Source organism: Phaenicophaeus curvirostris, chromosome 2, assembly GCF_032191515.1.
Source record: "Phaenicophaeus curvirostris isolate KB17595 chromosome 2, BPBGC_Pcur_1.0, whole genome shotgun sequence".
Lineage (NCBI taxonomy): Eukaryota > Metazoa > Chordata > Aves > Cuculiformes > Cuculidae > Phaenicophaeus > Phaenicophaeus curvirostris.
In genome coordinates, this window is record NC_091393.1 from 81,194,755 (window position 1) to 81,215,055 (window position 20,301).

General features: G+C 43.4%; 1 protein-coding gene across 1 annotated transcript; it reads right to left on the reverse strand.

Moving 5' to 3' along the window:
• Window positions 1–238: 238 nt before the first annotated feature.
• On the reverse strand, window positions 239–19,333 carry SLC3A1 (solute carrier family 3 member 1). Its single transcript, XM_069852645.1, has 10 exons — window positions 18,650–19,333; window positions 17,226–17,405; window positions 12,757–12,911; window positions 11,639–11,764; window positions 7,126–7,245; window positions 5,990–6,114; window positions 4,498–4,696; window positions 3,585–3,731; window positions 1,559–1,675; window positions 239–762 (listed from the first exon to the last, which is right to left on the reverse strand). Exons 1-10 carry the CDS (start codon window positions 19,074–19,076, stop codon window positions 322–324), a joined length of 2,037 nt encoding a protein of 678 aa, XP_069708746.1. The 5' UTR covers window positions 19,077–19,333; the 3' UTR covers window positions 239–321.
• Between the last annotated feature and the right edge of the window lie 968 nt (window positions 19,334–20,301).

A 20,301-nucleotide genomic window follows, 5' to 3' on the forward strand; every position in this document is an offset into this window, starting at 1 on the left:
TTGTGTTGTTATGGCTTGCTTTTACCTATTTTAACAAATACAGGGTCACCCCTTTAGAGTAAGTTAGTTTTATAGATCTACGGACTTTTTAGAAGTTACTATGAACTGTCACAGGCTTTGGACTCCAGGGGAGCTCTTAATGACCAGCAAATGTAAGGGGAGGCACCCAGAAAATAATTCTTGCCTTTCCTCACAAAAATACACACACTTAAACAGGACAGATTTTCAGGAGAAGCCAAAGAAAGCTGAAAATTGTTAGCATTTCTCTGAAACCATCATTTTCTAAATTAACATGAAAGCGTGGTTATTCTACTCCTGCACTTAACAGTTTATGTAGAGTAAATTGAAGGCACTGGAATAACAAGCTTTTTCTGCCACAAAACAATTTCCTTGAAAAGCTTCCATAATATGAACAGGCTTTGTTGTTTTATATTCAAGGACCAGGCCTTCTCCCATTTCAGTTTTAATTAGTTTAGTATTGACAGCTTTACCAGCATTGCTAAAATTAGTACTTAGTCTTACAATAGCTTCAGATGGAAGGTTAGGAACTATAGCTTTCAGGTCTATTGTCGATTCGTGGCCAAAATTGAGAACCATCATAAAGGCTCTGTCTAACCCATCCAGTTCCCTCACGTACACAAAAACATTACTGTCATTCCAGATGTAGCACATCCACCCTCGCTGAATGGGGAGCTCATTGTTGCGAAGTAAAGTTAGCTCTCTGTACAAATTCAGGGTTGAGTTGGACCGGCTCATCTGGATCTGCAACAGTCAGCATAAACAGGGTTATTTCTTTGCACTGAAGGTGTTACTTCTTACCTCTCACACCCACAGTCTGCTGAGAGTGCATCTATTGGAATTACATTTTGACAATTCTCTTCAAATTTGTCTGCTGATTCCACTGAAAAACTGCTTTTTCTCATGCATTTCTTTGGCATTTGTGGGGTGGCAGAGACAGAGATTATCAGGCCTGACAGAATCTTCCCAGTACTAACACTATTTCTTCCTCCCTGCGTGCCCTTGTAATATGATTCATTCAGGAGAAAGCCTTCAAAGCTTGATACTGAACTTTGAGTCTAACCTACTGAAATCACCAGGTTTATTTTGTGTTTTATAATTTCCCTGTCTTAGATGTACTTTTTTCTGTCTTCAGTTCTGGTCAGCAATGCAGACCAGCAAAATCTATTTGATTCACTGCTCTACTTATGTTCATGATGCTGTATGTTATGTTGTTGTTACAAGGCTGGTGCTTTCTATAGGAATAGAAATGAAAAAAAAAAATAAAAGACCTGATTTCAATTTAATATTAAAATTATTAAAGGGGTCTTAAAGATCGCATCTACATAATTGCAGTTGCTCTGCTTAAATGAATAGAGATAAAGTAGACTCCTGGCTGGTGCAAGGATTTCCTTTTCCTAATAACAATTGTGATGATTCAGCGCTTCTTCTCCCCTTGAGTTTGTTGTCTCTGCCTATTCCACTATGAAAAAGATGTCAGAGCAAAACAGGTACATTAAAATATTTTTAGACCACTAGTTTATCCCACATAGATACCTACTTCAACATTTACACTTTGGTAGTCAGAGTTAACAGGTAACCAGCTACTGTTGCCTTCAGTAAAACCAGCATTAACTTGGCCATCCCACTGCATGGGGGATTTCTCCGGAAAGGTCACCTAGAAAATAAAGTGGTGATCAGTGTCTTAGAAAGTTAACTCTTGAATAGTGTGTTCTCACATCTTCCAATTACCATCACTCTCTTTGGTTTAAGGTAAAATTTAATAAGGAAGATGTAATCCTGTTGAAACAGAGGAGAATGGATGGTCTCATGGATACAGCATCACTGGTTAAAATGTGGAATTCCCAGCTGACTGCTGGAGTTGTCTCCCCTTGCAACAGATGGATGGATAAAAGTTTACTAATGACAGCTAGGATATTCTGATAAGTATCAAGACACACAGTGAGTGAGCATATGAGGTAATGAGTCCTAAGAGATGCTGTTAAGGGCAAGTGGTAAATGTTACTCAGTATCTGTTCATTTGTAGGCATCACACTTCTCACCTTAGAAATCTTCCAGCTTACATTTGCAAGGGGTACAGTTTGGACAGTATTGTTTGCATTAGAAAGATAAAATTATTTCCAAGTGCAAAAACTTTATTGAAAACCAGCTTTTAGCTGATTAAAAAGTCTGAAGTTTTCCTTTTGAATTGAGAAAAATTCGGAAAAAAGCTTCCTCATTGTTATTCAGGAGCTGCCAAAAGATCTGACACTTATATTTAATGATGTAAGAGGGCATAAAATATTTTGTACATACTTTGAGTGTTTGTTTTCCATAAAAACTGGTTTTCATGGAAAGGGCACTTTTCAATACAATCTGTCAGAACAACAACTCAACAAAAGAAATTGTCACTGTGCTTTGTGACATTATAAATAACGGGTTTCTCCTTTTAGTATGTTCTGAAAAGCAGGGAAAAAAAATCCCAATTTTTCAACACTGGTAACACTCCCTTTCATCGTTGCCTCTTTCAGCTTCTCCTGGAGTGAGGAGAATGCTGAGGCTAAAAACTACACCCTGAGCAAATACTCTCCATCTTTCTAAGAGAGCCTTTAATCAGGGAATCTTCCTCTCTGGACACTGTGAAGAGCAGTTTCAAATGTGAGCCACAGGTTACCCACTAAAGGAGAGTAAACCCTGAGGAGCCAAGGGCAAGCCACTTCTCTGAGGACTATCAGCAGTAAAATGCATATGATATTTGATTTCCTTTTAAATCAGAGAATCATTTCCTCACACCTGAATTAGACAAACCTGGCAATGATCCTGTGCTTTCTTCAAGTACCTTTTTTCCCTTTGACACAAAGCTATCCAACACCGTTGGTAACATCATCAGAGGCAGTTTCATTCACTGGAAGACACTTTCCTCAGTGAAACCACCATCTGCCCTAGGAGCAGGTTCTCATTGTGCTCAAATATGATCGTAGCAGGCAGAACATTTTCCAACCTTAATGATTCTATTCTGTGTAGCAATGACCAAGTGAGCTAAGGCACCTGGTTCCTAGGCTCAGGTAGCTAAATCCTTTCTAGAAAGGGATCTAAAACACAAACCAAAATCCCCTGGGTGACAAGCAAAAGCCACTTCTGCTTGCCACCAGGCAGCGCTAAGCAAATCTTGGTCTGTACACCCACCCCTTTGTAGAGACCCCTTCTTCAAAGCTTGGGCACGTTATAGAGGGCTGCAGCTTAGGCAGGTGCCTATGCAAAGTCAGAGCAAAGCACTCTGCAGGTGATGGTGACTGTAGCTATGCTCTCTCATGAATTCTGATTTCCTTTAAGTAGTAGCCAGGAAATAATGGACGTGGACATAGTAATTATGTGGAATTACTTCTGTGGAAGGAAGGAGTTAGCAACCTGGTTCCTCTTGGTTCGGATGACTGCAACACATCTCTCCTAACCAGCAGTCGTGCCATGGGGAATGCAGAAAACCATCGAAACAGTGAGGAAACAATGGATTGTTCTTGCATTTTTGAAAGTTCTGTTTCTCAGAACTGAACAACAAAAGGATCAGAGCTTATATGCTCTTCACTTACGTTTTCTGACACAATGTTCTCCATGCCTATTTCTTCACCATAGTAAGTTACAGGAGTACCAGGGAGGGTTAAAAGCAGCATGTTTATAACATTGACATACTCCTTCCCAATCCGAGATGAAATCCGAGCAGCATTAGGGCTTCCAACCTGAAGGAAACATCATTCTCTTAAACATACATTATAAAATTCCATACATATGTGAAATTTAACAAGGTAGTAGGGGGTTTTGTTTGTTTATTTTCTTTCCCCTCCAGGCCTGTGAGGGCAATTATCTTTATCTTGGCACTAGTACAAAATTCTGCCAAAAAAATATAGCACACTGAAGCCCTGCAGCAGCCAACTAGGTAGAAGTGAGGAGAGATGAGAAACAATAACTCCCCATGGCTATATTTTTCTCATATTTCTGCCATTTTCTCTGCTGTGTGAAGGTGGTGCTTGTTTTGAAAAGATCTCCTGCACATCCTAAACATAATTCCTAGCAAAGACCAGCATGCTTTCAAGTTAGCTGCCTGCTGTGTTCTTCCCTGGTGCTGGAAGGTTTCCAGAATCCATTGCATTGAGTCAGTTTAGGGCCAAGGTTAATCCTCATTGGTAGTTTAAGCCAATGCCCCATACTACCTTGAAGAGACCAAGAGAGACGATTGTAAATTCTCTGCTTTCACCCTTGCACAGGGGATATAACTGTTATTGAAGGGCATGACAGCCAGCTGGTTGGCCAATGCCAACAACTGCAACTACGGCAGCTCAGTTTCTCCTTGATGTCTACTATAGCCCAGCCATGGGCTCAGGCTGCTGCTAATCACACTGCAATCAATGGGGGGGGGTCTATCACCATAAGAGGAACTATCATCTATAAGTTTCTATCACATATAGGACCAGGCCCTTCCTTTAAGAGTTGGTCTAGAACTCTTACCGCCCAGTTTGGCCATTTTCCTGCAGGCATGTTTTTCATCCATAAGTTGACAGCTTCAAAAATACTGTTGCCCGATAGATTTTTCATGTTAATTAGGTTGAAATTGAAGGGGAAATCTGCTTCTTGGATAAAACTTGTTCCATAATACATCATTGTTGCTTCAATGTCTTCCTTTTCATCACCATCAGAACCCATAAATCTACAAAGAAGTACAGAAATACCTTTTTGGCTCATTCTTGGTTTGCACAGAGCAGAAAGAAGCTAGGAATGGTGTTGGAGAGAACAGAAGCCACACGGTATTAAGAACTATGTTCATTTCCCTCCTTCCCATCAAAAAAGATTGATACAGAGAAGCAATATTTCATAAAGCAGACAAGGAGATAAGGAGAAATATTTCTTAGAACTTTCTGGAAAAAAGTCTACAAGAGTCAACAAAAGGCTGTAATGATCTAACTGAAGTCTTCTCTTTCTGAATCACACACTCCATTCCAGCAGTTTCCATGCTTTACTTCACAGAAAAGGACCTGGGGGTCTACCAGGTTGAACACAAGCTAGCAATCTGTGCTTGCAACAGAGGGCTGTGTTATCCTGGGCTGCATTAGTAGGAGCATTGCCAGCAACTTAAGGACAACATGATCCTTCTCCTCTACTCAGCCACCCCTGCAGTGCTGTGTCCAGTTCTGGGCTGCCCAGTACAAGAGAGACACAGACATACTGGAGAGAGTCCAGAAAAGCACCACTAAGGCCATTAAGGAATTGGAGCATCTCTCCTATATAGAAAGGTTGAGACAGATGGGACTGTTTAGCCTGGGGAAGAAAAGGTTCAGGCGGGTATCATCAGCATATATAAATATCTGAAGGGAGGGCACAAAGAAGACAGATCCAGGTTCTTTTCAGTGGTACCAAGAGACAAGACCAAAGGCAATTGGCACAAACTGAAAACACTAGAGTTCCCTCTGAACATCAGGAAACACTTTTTCACTGGGAGGATGACCAAGCACTGGCACAAGTTGCTCAGAGAGGCTGCTGAGTCTCCATCCTTGGACATGTTCAAAACCCACCTGGACACAGTCCTGAGCAACCAGGTAGCCCTGATGAGCAGGGGGGTCAGACCAGATGACTTGTAGAGGTCCGTTCCAAACTCAACCATTCTGTGATGTTAACAATCTCTGACTACGTGCTTCACTATTAATGACCTTCACTATTAATACGACACAATAAATCATCCACAGGGCTGATAAGGTACAGTCTCTCTGTGGTCTGAACAGTCACCCACACTGCTCTACTTTCTTACAGTGCGTAGATACAGTAGAGTTGCCAAGGGAAACTCACTTTGCTTGCACACTGGGGAAGAGACACTGTAGCCTATGCACCACTTTGTATTTGAAGAAGAAAACTTTTTATGGCATATTACATTATTAAAAAAATGTATTGCTAGCACAAGGGTGACAAATATTAGGAAAAAAAAATCACAACCTGTTATAATGATTACCTGTATCGGCCAGGTTCACTGCTGAACTGATTCATGGTTTGACGGAAGCTACGGACGATATCATGCATACCAACTTGTGTAGTCGTGTAGTCATGGTAGAGCTGGGAATAGGCTGTGATACTCCCCTTAATGAAGAATGCCGTATTTCCCATTAGTTCATCAGTATTTTAGATTTCAGAACTCTCCAAATTCTTCCTGTCCTTTCCTGAGACAATGCACCAGACCAGATAAATTTTAACTGAAATGAGTAGCATACCAAACTAACGGTGCAGAGCTGAACTGCGCTTGGGTGGGGAACTCTAAAGATATGGTAGCACAGGGCTGATTATTTTGTATCTCATCCTTTGAGAGGGAGAGTCTACCCACAGCACTAACCAAACCAGCCCATTTGGAGCAGCAAGCACAGTAGATGCTGCAGCCACACAGCAGGCTGCAAAGCTGCAAAGATGGACAATACTGTGGTAACTCACACAGGCAATGATACTTGTGGAGCTGATCAGTTTTATGCAATCCCCAGCTCAGCAGGGGAACAGCATCTTGGTGCTGGTACCATCTGGGGAAGTCACCAAGGCCACTGCCTCAGTGAAAACAAAGAGCATAAATAACAGGGTGCATCCTTCTCAATCTCTCTGGCCACCTCCCACTGTGATATACTGCCAAGATGAGGGGTTTGGGTTTTTTCCGATTCGTACTAGCAATGTAGAAGAAATTTGTGCTAGTGACTGCTACAGGATCCCACAGGAGCAAGAGTTCTGAGCTTACCTTCTGTCACGGGCTTCCCAGCGACAAATAATCAACTATTAAAATCCCAAGATTTTTTAGAATATGAATTGAAAAGCAATTATTTTAAACAGAAAATTCAAGGTGTCTGTAAGAACAGAGATACAAAGGGTATAATGGGCAATTCTGCTCCCATCCGCAGTGCTCCTGCTTGTGAGCATCTCAGTCACTTACACCCTCAGCCCACGGGCTTCTTTCTTGTATATATATTTCTTGTCACTCCTGCAGACATCCCAGGAGCCACCTGCCTTCAAGGGACATGGCTGACTCAGTCTTCCTAAAGCCTTAATTAAAACCCAAAAGAGTAAAAACATACACTTTACAGGGAAAACTCAAAGACAGAATGTATACATTACCAGATTCTGAGACTTGTTCACTTGAGGCTCATCTCGGAGGTGTGTTGCTTCTAAAAGAAATTTTACAGCACTGAAACTAAATCCATCGATTCCTTTTTCAAGCCAGAATTTGATAATATTCTAGACAAAGGTACAAATTAAGAATTCCAAGTGAGTCCATCCCATTCAAAACACTATATATTTAAAAAAAAACCTAAATCTGTTCCTAGGCATTAATATGTAACAACATATTTTTTGACTTGTGCTTCAAACTTTACTAGAAGTTAAAGTGAATCATGTAATTCTAAGGCCAAACAAGGAACTACATAAAACATATGTTATGCCAGCTAGCATAGAAAAGGACTGGTCCGTAACTTCCGGAATTCATGAGACCATGCCTCGCTGTCACTAATCTCATCCATCAAAGTGACTGGGGTTATGCCAAGTGTTCTTCTTGGTGAGGGCAACTAACCTGATCACCTTCTATGACAAGGTGATCCACTTACTGGATGAGGGAAAGGCTGTGGATGTATCTTCTTGGACTTCAGTAAAGCCTTTGACACAGTTTCTTACAGCATTCTGCTCAGGAAACTGTCAGCCTCTGGCCTGGACAGGCGCACACTCTCCTGGGTGGAAAACTGGTTGGCTGGCCGCGCCCAGAGAGTGGTGGTAAATGGAGTTAACTCCAGCTGAAGGCCAGTGACAAGTGGGGTTCCCCAGGGCTCAGTGCTGGGTCCAGCCCTGTTCAATGTCTTTATCAAAGACCTGGATGAAGGCATTGAGTGCACCCTTAGCAAGTTTGCATATGACACCAAACTGGGAGGAAGTGTGGATCTGCTGGAGGGTAGGGAGGCTCTGCAAAGGGATCAGAAGGCTTATATCAGAAATTGTGTGACCAGCAGGTCCAGGGAGGTTATTCTCCCTCTGTACTCGGCACCGGTGAGACCGCTTCTTGAATACTGTGTTCAGTTCTGGGCCCCTCACCACAAGAAGGATGTTGAGGCTCTGGAGTGTGTCCAGAGAAGAGCAACGAAGCTGGTGAAGGGGCTGGAGAACAAGCCTTATGAGGACCGCCTGAGAGCTGGGGTTGGTTAGCCGGGAGGACAGGAGGCTGAGAGGAGACCTTATTGCTCTCTACAACTACCTAAAAGAAGGTTGTAGAGAGGAGGGTGCTGGTCTCTTCTCCCAGGTGACAGGGGACAGGACAAGTGGAAATGGCTTTAAGCCATAATGGCTTTAATTTTTCACAGAAAGGGTCAGTGGGCACTGGAACAGGCTGCCCAGGGAAGTGGTTGAATCACCATCCCTGGAGCTATTTAAAAGATGGGTGGATGAGGTGATCAGGCACGTGGTTTAGTGGCAGATAGGAATAGTTGGACTAGATGATCTAAGAGGTCTTTTCCAACCTAGTGATTCTATGATTCTAAGACCTGCCATGGCTGCATACAATTAGAACACCCTGATTCAAACATGCAAGAATATGTTGTTCTGCATAGATCTTGCACCACCAATTTTCTTTAAACATTTGTTATCTTTCAGTTGACCAATGTGATTTTTTTTTTATTTTATTTTGAGGCTTATTTGTTTTATGTTGAGGCTTATTTTGCAGAAACACAAAAAATTATTATCCAACTTCACTGCAATCTGTAATTTCATTTTCAAATTCAGAGGTTAGCCACTAATACTAAAATGATATCCTATGATATTTCTGTAGTTATTATATTACTACAGTTTTAATTGCTCTAGTTTTAACAAACAACTCTAAAATTCAGTCCCTCTTGAGTGGCTTCTGCGAACATTCTTTTAGATCAGGTTCATCTAAGGACAGAAACTTTTATTTTTTAAATGACAGCTATTGAATTGCCATTTTCATAAAATCATAGAATAGCTTGGGTTGGAAGGGACCTTAAACATCATCTAGTTCCAACCCCCCTGCCATGGGCAAAGACACCTCCCACCAGACCAGGTTGCCCAAGGGCCCATCCAACCTGGCCTTGAACACCTCCAGGGATGGGGCAGCCACAGCTTCCCTGGGCAACCTGTGCCAGTGCCTCACCACCCTCATTGTGAAGAAATTCTTCCTTATGTGTAGTGTAAATCTTCCCCTCTCCAGTTTATACCCATTTATACCCATTTTGAAAGTGTATGAAGTACATTTGCCCCAATAGGCTGGAATAGAACTAGTCCACACTCAAGCTTTACAAATTTTAGTTTGGCAAAAAAGTCTCCTCTTACTGAGTTGTACTTTCTCGTAAAGTCATTCTGAAAGCAGCAGCTCTCACTATGGTGTCTGCCCAATACTGAATCCGATAGAAATTAATTCGTGCTTATGCATGTGCTCATCAGAAAAACAACACCAACTATCAGCAATGCAGCTATCAAGCACTGACAAGGTGCTCACTCGGACTGATCTACTTTTATTTATGCAAGCTACAACACAACGGCTGCTAAGTTCCATTGCTTCCACAACTCCCTTTGGCTAAACCAAAGACAAGCTTCTCTGGTAAAGTCGATTCACTTCTGGCTCAGTCCCAGAGCCCTAACCTTCTGAAACAAGATTTTGAATTAAAATACTAGGCAAAGATTAACGTGCTGGAGCAATTAAGGATGTTCACATAAAATCAGTCTTTGGAAACTGCTGCAGGCCACACTTACTGGTTTTCATTTAATTTCATAGGAAATGCAGCATCTATTCGCTACTGGATTTTCACTGATATATCAGGTACCGTTCAAAAAGAATAATTAGTCAGGACCATTGAAAACTATGTGCAATGCTAGGAGAAAAAGGTATGAATGGAAATAAGTGGCCAAGTGGCATTAAGGGAAGCACCAAGGCACAGAGAGGTTATTAATAGATTTCTTCAAGGATCAGTCTCATTTCTTGCTTTAATTAACAAATACAACTATAAGTCTTTCTTCGTGCACATGCAGTACCCACAGTGAGGGGAAAGTTCCCAGAGGGACAGCAAGACCACCACAGTAGAACCGGGTAGCTGTGAAGACTACCTCCAAAGAAATGTGCCAAAATTCAACAGTACAAAGTAGGAAACATTGAAGTATCAAATCAAAACACTGGAGGTAGCTGTTCTACTTGATGGGGTATAACCTAAAAGTGAAAAAAAACCCAAACCAGTAATTGTTGGACTCTCCATTTTCAGGGCCACTTCCCCACATTTTAATGAATTCTACATTCTGATGCAGACAGCATGAGGTTTCATCAGAGCACCACCTTGCCTAGGTGAAGCACTCTCACAGTGACTGCTGTCCATCTGTCTGTCTCCCCTGTGAATTCATCAGAGGTACAGACAGATCGAAACTCATTATCTCCCCCTTGGCTACAAGCTCAGGCATTCCTTGACATTCAAATCAGTGCTATCTCACTTCCTTGAAAAGGCAAACCTCTCTCTGCTAAAACAAAGTGTCATCCCCACATTGAACTGGCTAATTAACAGCTCCTTGTATCAACAGAGATAAAAACTTCTCTACTCTTGAGTGATTCACCTCTGTTTCAGCACAGTCTTCAGTGCAAGAGCTGCTTGGCCTTCCACATCAATCCTTCCATTAATTGTTATCCTTGATACAACATCCAGATGTGCTAAGCGCCTTCATCCTTGCCTCCTGATGGAGACTAGAGCTGAAAGCAGTTAACTGCTTCCAGACAGCAGTGATGAACTTAAAAGCAAGTATCATCAATCTTGAGACACAGAGGGAGAAGTGTCTGTGCCATCATACAAGATTCTGTTAAATTTGTTAACTTCTGGCTATCCACATTTGAGAAAACCCCAGCCTAGAAGTGCTGAGAACAAGCAGTGGCTAAACAAAGGCATGGAGAGTTTCTCACTTCAGAAAGGACTGAAAACCACCTCAATTCATCTAGCTTAACAAAAGCTAAAAGGGGATGTTGTCAGAGCTGAAAACCAAATAAGCATAAACAAGGTGGAAGAAAGCTATTTCAGCTGAAGGACAGGTTTGGTTCACAGAGAGCTAAGTATAAACAGCTGGCAAACAAGGTGAAGCTGAAAAGCAGAGGACTCCTGAGGCATTGAAGAAAAGAAAATTTAGGATAGCCTTTAGTGGGAAAAGAACAGGAAAGGGAGCTCCTCCTGAAGTGCAATAGCCTTGTCCAAAATCATATGAAGATCTAGCCAGGCACTTGTGAGAGCAAGGGACTTAAACCAGCAAAAAAAGCAATAGTTGTGCCTTCTTAAAATCCAGAAGACTGCAATGCCACCCACTGACAGTACTTTTACTCAAGAACAACTATATTTGGATTTTTGTGTGTGCTTGTTTGATTTTAAATTAAATAGACTTGAAGAAGAGTAGCTCCCACACTGGAAGCATTACAAGATAAAGCTTGCATTTTGCTTATAAACTAAATGTTTGTCAAGACACATTTTTGTTTCAATTGTTCGCATACACCACAATCCTTGAATTAATTCCGACTATAAATTGCGTAGCACAAATAATCAGAGAATTTAAGTGCAGAAAAAGCTGCTCTGCTGTTGGCACAGAGAGCAGCAGGCAATATACTTACATGGATTTCTTGTTGGACAGCAAGGTTGTGAAAATTTAAGTCTGGCTGTTCTTTGCCAAACTGATGAAAATAACATTGCTTTCTCACATCATCAAACTGCCAGCTGGAATTCCCAAAGACACTCACCTGCTCATATACAGGAGGGGGGAAATAATCAGAACTCTCAATTTAACAAACATTTACTCCTATGCATACTTTAAGATGTGGTGCATTACAAGCATATATGAAAGAACAAAATGCCTAATCAATTGATGAAATTTTGAGTAGATTTTGGTATTTATGTTTTACATTTCCTCCTCCTTGCTAGTTGCTCTCCCTTTAGTCATGCTTCACCCATTTATTTCTTGTTCAATGTTCTGTTTGGGTTTTTTTGTTGTTGTTTTTTTTGTTTTAAGTAGACTTTTACTGGGAATTATTCAGAATAGAGGGAAAAAGTAGACGGGAACATTTATTTTGGAATTGTTTTTCCTAAAAATAGATTTACTTAACTTAGAGCTTTCTGTGATCAGTTATTAACCCTTCGAAGCACCAGCAACAGTAAGCATTTGAAAAAGTTAACTTTATCATCTCTGTAATGAAAGATTACAAAAACTATGATAGCTCTTAAGACTAAGAGGAATTACACTAGCTGGTAGCAAATATTAATTCCAACCTGAGTTTTCAGAATATACCAGTTCCTAATCAAGCACTCATCAGTTCAAATTTCAAATAAATATATTTGAAAAAGGAGAAAAGCCAAGAATACAGTTTGCTTCCCTCCCTACCAACTGTGATTCAGAGGAGCTGAGATGAAGTTACAAAGCAGAGTTCCTAGACACCAAAGGGGGTGAGTGTAAACAACTCGCATACAACTATCCCTTTTTAGTTTGTTTAATGAGTGAAGATATAACACTGAGGGAAGAAAAAAGTAATTTTCTAATTTCTGTTTGAAGTCGCAACCCTTCTGCCCTGAGCTGGTTTAAATCTTAATCTGCACTAACTCATCTAGTGACATCTGTTTGTACCTCTCATTATAATTTTAACCCAGTGTACATTGGGAAAATCATGTCACAGCTGCTTTTACTACGTGGCAACCTGCATCCAGCTTCGGATTTGCACATGTCCCTTCCCATGTTTACCCAGTTGTTTGGAGGAGTGACTGAACCAGCAGCCTGTACACAGTCCTGCCAGATGTAGTAGTCCGTGTACTTCCCAGTCCGATTGCGGCTCAGCTGAAACCATTGGTGTTTGTCACTTGTGTGGTTTGGTATTAAATCCATTATCACTTTTAACCCTTACAAAAAAAACCAAAACAAAACAAAACAATCATTTAAAAAAATTTAAATTAAACCTTTTAAGACAAATCTAACATTTGTTTTCTAATGAAGTATCAGAAGCGTTTGGGCTTCTTCCTTCCCAGAGGTCTGGCAAAAGAGAAGGGATCCTGCCAGCAGGGTTTAGGCTCAAGCAGCCGATGAGCACATTACATTTTGTGCCAGCAAAGCCCCATGGCTAGTAATATGGGAATGCACTATCACAAACAAAAATACCCAGATTACTGGTGCAGTTAGCCTAATGAGCCTGCAAGAAGCTGACAAATCTTGCTGGTACCATTCCCCCCCTGCCCATTGCTGGGGCGGGGGAAAGAAGGGAGAAGAAAAGCTAGAATAGATTTCTGCTGTTATGAACCACTTCCAGTAACTCTGTCTCCCATCTCCCAGGTGAGAAAGGCATTTCACCAGTGTAGCATCAGGGAACACATGTTCTTCCTCACGCTTCTTAAACACTGGGTGTTTTTTGAAATCCCAAACGGTTTGACTGGCAAACCATTTTCCATTCAGTTGAACAGCTGTATGGGAAACACCTGAGGAAACATTTGGTCTAAGGCATAAACGCACCAACCAAGGAAACAACTGCAGGAAGGAAGCATGTGTCCCCTTCTCAACCCTATAATTGCCTTCTTGCTTTCTCCAGAAAGCAGCCATCAGTCATCAGTTTCTCGCTAAGGGCGGGACACATGGGTCTCCTGGGGGGGCTAAAGCCCTTGCCAGAAACCTAGCCAAGCTCATAAATCGAGCTTTAAACTAGATGTGAAGGGGGAGGGGGTTGAGCCCAGGCTAGACAGGAACGAGCCTGGATGTGGGGAATTGGTGATTGGGAGAGGGTGCGCGGGCGAGGACCACCAGTACCTCACCGCACAAAAAGTGGGGGAGAACACACCTCGGGGTGTTAAGGGAGATGCAGGCACTCTGGTGTCAACTACTCCAGTTACCAGGCAGTTGGGAACGAACCCTGTTCCCTCTAGGAGGGCTGAAGGCTCGGCAGCTCAGCTGAAGTGCATTTACACCAATGCACGCAGCATGGGAAATAAGAAGGAAGAGCTGGAAGCTGTCGTAGGGCAAGGGGCCTATGATGTCGTTGCCATCACGGAAACGTGGTGGGACGACTCATATAACTGGAGTACGGCTATGGTGGGGTATAAGCTTTTCAGACGGGACAGGAAGGGTAGGAGAGGAGGTGGGGTAGCCCTCTTTGTAAGGGAGGACTTGGACATCACTGAGATGGATTGTGGAGATGAGGAGGTTGAGTGCCTGTGGGTCAAAATCAGAGGAGCCCACCAGAAGGGAGATTTTGTGATGGGAGTCTGTTACAGACCACCCAACCAAGGAGAAGCAGCTGATGAGCTCTTCTATAAACAGCTGGGGTTAATCTCTAGATCGATGCCTCTCGTTCTGGTGGGTGACTTCAATCTGCCTGATATCTGCTGGGTGTACAACACAGCAGAAAGGAAGCAGTCTAGGAGGTTCCTGGAGTGCGTGGGAGATAACTTCCTTGCACAGTTGGTGAATGAACCAACCAGGGAAGGTGCCCTCCTGGACCTCCTGTTGGTGAACAGAGAAGGCCTTGTAGGGGATGTGGCGGTAGGTGGACGCCTAGGACTAAGCGATCATGAGATTATAAAATTTTCTGTTCTAGGTGAAGTGAAGAGGGTGGTTAGCAAGACCGTAACATTAAATTTCCAGAGGGCAGACTTTGATCTCTTCAGCAGGCTGGTTGGTGAAGTCTCATGGGAGACAGTACTCAAGGGCAAGGGAGCCCAGGAGGGCTGGGAGCTCTTCAAAGGGGTGGTCCTAGCAGCTCAGGAGAAAGCCATCCCTGTGGTCCGGAAAAAAAGCCGGCAGGGGAGAAAGCCAGCTTGGTTGAATAGAGAGATCTTGAGGGTTATCAAGAAGAAAAGAAATGTTTATGGCCTCTGGAAGAAGGGACAGGCCTCTTGGGTGGACTACAGGAGGGAAGTGAGATTGTGTAGGGAAAAAATCAGAAGGGCTAAGGCTCAGCTAGAAATTGGATTGGCCAAGTCAGTGAAAGATAACAAAAAATCTTTCTACAAATATATAAATAATAAAAGGAGGACTAGGGAGACCATACAGTCCCTATTGGACACAGAAGGGACAACAGTAACAGGGGATGAGGAAAAGGCTGAGGTACTTAATGCCTTCTTTGCCTCAGTCTTTAGTCGTAAGGAGGGTCGTTCCGTCTGTGTACAAACCCAGGAGCTAGAGGAGCATAATGAGGCTCCCGTGATCCAAGAGGAGGTGGTCAGAGCCTTGCTAGCCCGACTGGACAGTCACAAGTCTATGGGGCCGGACGGGATTCACCCTAGGGTACTGAAGGAGCTGGCGGATGTGCTGGCCAAACCCCTTTCCATCATCTTCCAACAGTCCTGGAAGACTGGGGAAGTCCCACTGGACTGGAGGCTGGCTGATGTTGTGCCCATCTACAAAAAGGGCCGCAGGGAGGACCCAGGAAACTACAGGCCTGTCAGTCTGACCTCAGTGCCAGGGAAAGTCATGGAACAGGTGATCTTGAGTGCTATCATGAAGCACATGCAAGAGAACCGGGTGATCAGGCCCAGTCAACATGGATTCACAAAAGGCAGGTCTTGCCAGACTAACCTGATCGCCTTCTATGACAAAGTGACCCGGCTACTGGATGAGGGAAAGGCTGTGGATGTGGTCTTCCTGGACTTCAGCAAAGCCTTTGACACAGTTTCTCACAGCGTTCTGCTTGAGAAACTGTCAGCCTCTGGGCTGGACAGGCACACACTCTCCTGGGTGGAAAACTGGTTGGATGGCCGGGCCCAGAGAGTGGTGGTAAATGGTGTGAAATCCAGCTGGAGGCCAGTGACAAGTGGGGTTCCCCAGGGCTCAGTGCTGGGTCCAGCCCTGTTCAATGTCTTCATCAATGATCTGGATGAAGGCATCGAGTGCACCCTGAGCAAGTTTGCGGACGACACTAAGCTGGGTGGAAGTGTCGATCTGCTGGAGGGTCGGGAGGCTCTGCAAAGGGATCTGAACAGGCTGGACTGCTGGGCAGAGTCCAACGGCATGAGGTTTAACAAGGCCAAATGCCGGGTCCTGCACTTGGGGCACAACAACCCTATGCAGTGCTACAGACTGGGAGAAGTCTGTCTAGAAAGCTGCCTGGAGGAGAGGGACCTGGGTGTGTTGGTTGACAGCCGACTGAATATGAGCCAGCAGTGTGCCCAGGTGGCCAAGAAGGCCAATGGCATCTTGGCTTGTATCAGAAACGGCGTGACCAGCAGGTCCAGGGAGGTTATCCTCCCTCTGTACTCGGCACTGGTGAGACCGCTCCTCGAATACTGTGTTCAGTTCTGGGCCCCTCACCACAAGAAGGATGTTGAGGCTCTGGAGAGAGTCCAGAGAAGAGCAACAAAGCTGGTGAAAGGGCTGGAGAACAGGCCTTATGAGGAGCGGCTGAGAGAGCTGGGGTTGTTTAGCCTGGAGAAGAGGAGGCTGAGGGGTGACCTCATTGCTCTCTACAACTACTTGAAAGGACGTTGTAGAGAGGAGGGTGCTGGCCTCTTCTCCCAAGTGACAGGGGACAGGACAAGAGGGAATGGCTTCAAGCTCCGCCAGGGGAGGTTTAGGCTAGACGTTAGGAAAAAATTCTTTACAGAAAGGGTCATTGGGCACTGGAACAGGCTGCCCAGGGAGGTGGTTGAGTCACCTTCCCTGGAGGTGTTTAAGGCACGGGTGGACGAGGTGCTGAGGGATATGGTTTAGTGTTTGGTAGGAACGGTTGGACTCGGTGATCCGGTGGGTCTCTTCCAACCTGGTTATTCTGTGATTCTGTGTGATTCTGTGATTCTGTGATTCTGTGAAAATTCAGCCAGAAATAACTATACCTCAGCCTTGATCCTCCAGACTACTGAAGCCCATGTTCATGTGCACCAGGGAGCATGGACAGTATGTCAGTCCACCACCCATGAACGTCCTTGGAGGGGACCATGACTTGTAGAGGACGTACAGCAGCCTGACACTGCAGTTGTAGCTCCCCACGCCTTCAGTGCTGCCCCCAGCACTACCCAAGGCCAGGAAATTGCAATCACAGAGCTTGCATTGCTGTGAAGCTAACATGAATCTTTAACTAGCACACCCATCTGCTTCTGCTCAACACCACCATGGGGGCATTGCCAGATACATCAATTGAAAATCTCAAATCATAACCTAGCACAACAGGGTACATCTGTACAATATGAGTGTCTTTTTAATGAGTCATTGTGCTTGGAGATGTTGTGGGTTACCTCTGTCATGTATGGCTGCAAGCAGATTCTCAAAATCCCTCATTGATCCAAACATGGGATCGATATCATAGAAGTCTTCAGCTCCGTATCCAAGGTCTTTTAAGGGGGACTTATAGAAAGAGGTGATCCAGATTGTTTTTACATTCAAATATGTGATATGATCCAGTTTTTCTTGGATACCTGTTTAAAAGAAAAGGGCATCATCTGTTCAGGAAAGACAAAATACTTCCATTGAAATACGAGAGCTGTGAGCTCTCAAAGACAGTACACAGATCCCTGTGGTACATAACCGTCGCCTGTTTTCACTCATCTCAGGGAGCAGCAAGGCAATCCTGACGTGTCTTCAGGGACAGCATGAGATCACAGAACGGAAACCATTCGAAGCCACTTTTATAAGGAAGATAAAGCAAGAATTGAAAAACTCTAAATACCAGATCAAAGAAAATTCCTACTCTATATTCTAAAAATATTTACATTTCATTTGATAAATTTAATATTCACTTCTGAAAATAGACTCTTATATTTTGTTAAATGCAGTAACAGCATTGCTTTCGCATTTCAAGAAACAGCAATTCATTGATCCTTGGATCACGCAAAGGGAAGCATAATTTTGATGCAAAGATCCAAGGTTTTCCCTGTTGTTAAGAAAAGTCTCTTGCATTTTTTTTTGGTTGGTTTTTTTTCATTACTATGACCCCTAGTCCAGTAGGTTTTTTTGTGGACTGGGTTTGGTACTGTTGGGGTTTTTTTTTAAACCCAAATCTCTTCCATCTTCTTGACATATTACAGCTGTCATGCAACTACAGGAAGTTTCTTCTCTTCTCCTGCTGGTACAGTATATTACAGCTAAAGCTTCTTGTTTAGAAGTTTATTGTCCATTACGGTGTTGAGCCTTCCCCTTCTGAAACAGTCTCAGCTGAGTGGCATTCCCTCTTAGCATCAAGTACCCCTTCTCAATGCATTCATAAGCACTCAGAAATACCCAGACCATGACCAAAACATAGAAACACATTTCTCTCCCCTGTTTTATTTCTCTCATTTTTCCTTTTATTTCTCTCACTTTCCCCATGTTGGTTGCAGCCAACCTAACATGACGAAGTGCTCAGCACCAGCCAACCTCCCAACTGAGCTCAGTTTTGTGGGGATATTTTACTCTGATAGCAGTTGTGCTGCTATGACCTCTCAGCACCACCTTTAAACACCCATTCTAACTCCAGGTTTAGACCTAGCAACTGGAGCAATCAACCCCTAGATCTTTTAATGACAATGTGAGTTGCCATTAGTGATTAGTAAGACAACTTTTTTTCCCTTCTCCATTCGTGTGGCCTTTGCTATTGGACTGTATGCTGGTTTTATATATATATACACACACAGAGACAACTGCTACACAGCTTTGCACGTACCAAGAACAGAAATTCACCCACCTTTCAGATCTCCGTTCCCATCCATGTTGCTGTCCTTGAAGGAACGAGGATAGATCCGATAAATAGGACTAGCCTGCCACCAGTCAAGGCACTTTGGAGAGAGAGCAATAATTGTAATTGTAGCGCACACAAGCACAACAGCAGCAGCGATTATGAGCCAGAAGAGAATCTCCCGGGTGACTCTGTACCGGGCTTGGCTGGAGAACTTCAGCAAGACTTCTTTTGGCATTCCAGCATAGGGCTTCAACTCTGGCTCCTCCATAGCTGCTGGGTCCACATCAACAATGCATGTTTTGGGCGCTTCTTCTTGGTTACTGGTATCAATCTCCTTGTCATCAAAAGCCTCATTTTGAACAAATCCGTTGTTCTCTACACCTCCCTTCTCACTCAGCTCCATACGTAAGATCTTAGCTTCCTCCTCAACCATTTTACTTCAAGTAAAATCTTGCCACAGAAACTCTGGCCACAGCAAGGAAGTGTGCCAACATACCTTTGTTCAGTGAAATGAACAGCAGAGTAATTAGCGTCTGGGTTTATAATCAATCCCAACCAACTGTTCGAAGTTCAAAAAAAGACAGAAAGGACAAAGTGCTCCTTAATAGGCATCTTCAGCAAGATAACAAAATGCTACAAGAAAGCACACAGTCTTCCAGGGAGGCAAGCTTATCGCTCCTACCAGCTGAGCAGATTTACATTCACTGTTGCTCTCCCCAGTACACCAAACTTCTCTTCCTTTTGACAGCAGGGGAAAATATGGGGATTTTTTACCAGAAGACTTAGTAAATGTGCAGCTTTACAGACTGGTCATGGTCTTCCCTGCCTTAAGCAGTCTGAGCACTGGTGAGTAATTTAACCAGAGAAAAAAGGAGGTGTTAACAGCTTGTGGCCCAAAAGCAACAAGATTAACTAAAATGAAAAGATACAAAGGCTGTTGCGCTTCCTTTCTCACAGCTCAGGAAAACAAAACCCCCCAAACTAACCCAACTGGTAAGCAGTTAACAACGATAAGGTGCATGCCAATCCTGCAATTCATGGCATGCAGCAGGTTGCTACACCCAGTGTTGTCCCTGGGTCAGGACAAGATAGTTCTGCACTGGCACAAACAACACTCAAAGGAAACCCCACTGTCCACTATTAAAAAAAAAAAAAAAGTTTTAAAGAAAGCAACCTTTACCCTTCTCCCTCTTCCTCCACTTTCTACTACTCTAGCCAGGAAAAACCACTCCCTAAAGTCTGCAGAAGCACACACACATTTACAGATCTGCTCGACCTAAGCCCCAGCAACCCTGAAGTCAGCAATCCCACATCCCCCAAGACAGCCCCTCCAGCCAGTGTCCTCTGCCCAGGCACACACTGAAGCAAACAAAGCTGCCTTATCCCATGTAAAAGCAAACACCTGCCCACAAACAGAGTCAAGTAAACTTCCATGGACAACTTCAGTGGAGAAAAGATTGGTTTTGGCCTCAAAAAATTATCGTTTGCCCCAAACCATGAAAATACTATATAAATTAATGACTAGAAAAAAGATACGGTATGCAATATGCAAATGGTTAAACAATGTGTTGTAAACCTCTTCAGTAGCTGAACTAAGAAGTCTCTTTCGCTGAGAGTTCTAATCCTTTCATTCCTCTTCCTCACAGCAGTGTCTGGCA

What these genes read in the sequence shown, in the direction of transcription:
- SLC3A1 (XM_069852645.1), bottom strand. Translation starts at nt 19,076, where the DNA reads ATGGTTGAGGAGGAAGCTAAGATCTTACGTATGGAGCTGAGTGAGAAG. An exon ending in TGCAGCCATACATGACAGAG is followed by an intron (nt 12,912 to 17,225) that starts GTAACCCACAAC and finishes TTTTTTTGTAAG; the next exon opens with GGTTAAAAGTGATAATGGAT. An exon ending in TCACTCCTCCAAACAACTGG is followed by an intron (nt 11,765 to 12,756) that starts GTAAACATGGGA and finishes GTATATGAGCAG; the next exon opens with GTGAGTGTCTTTGGGAATTC.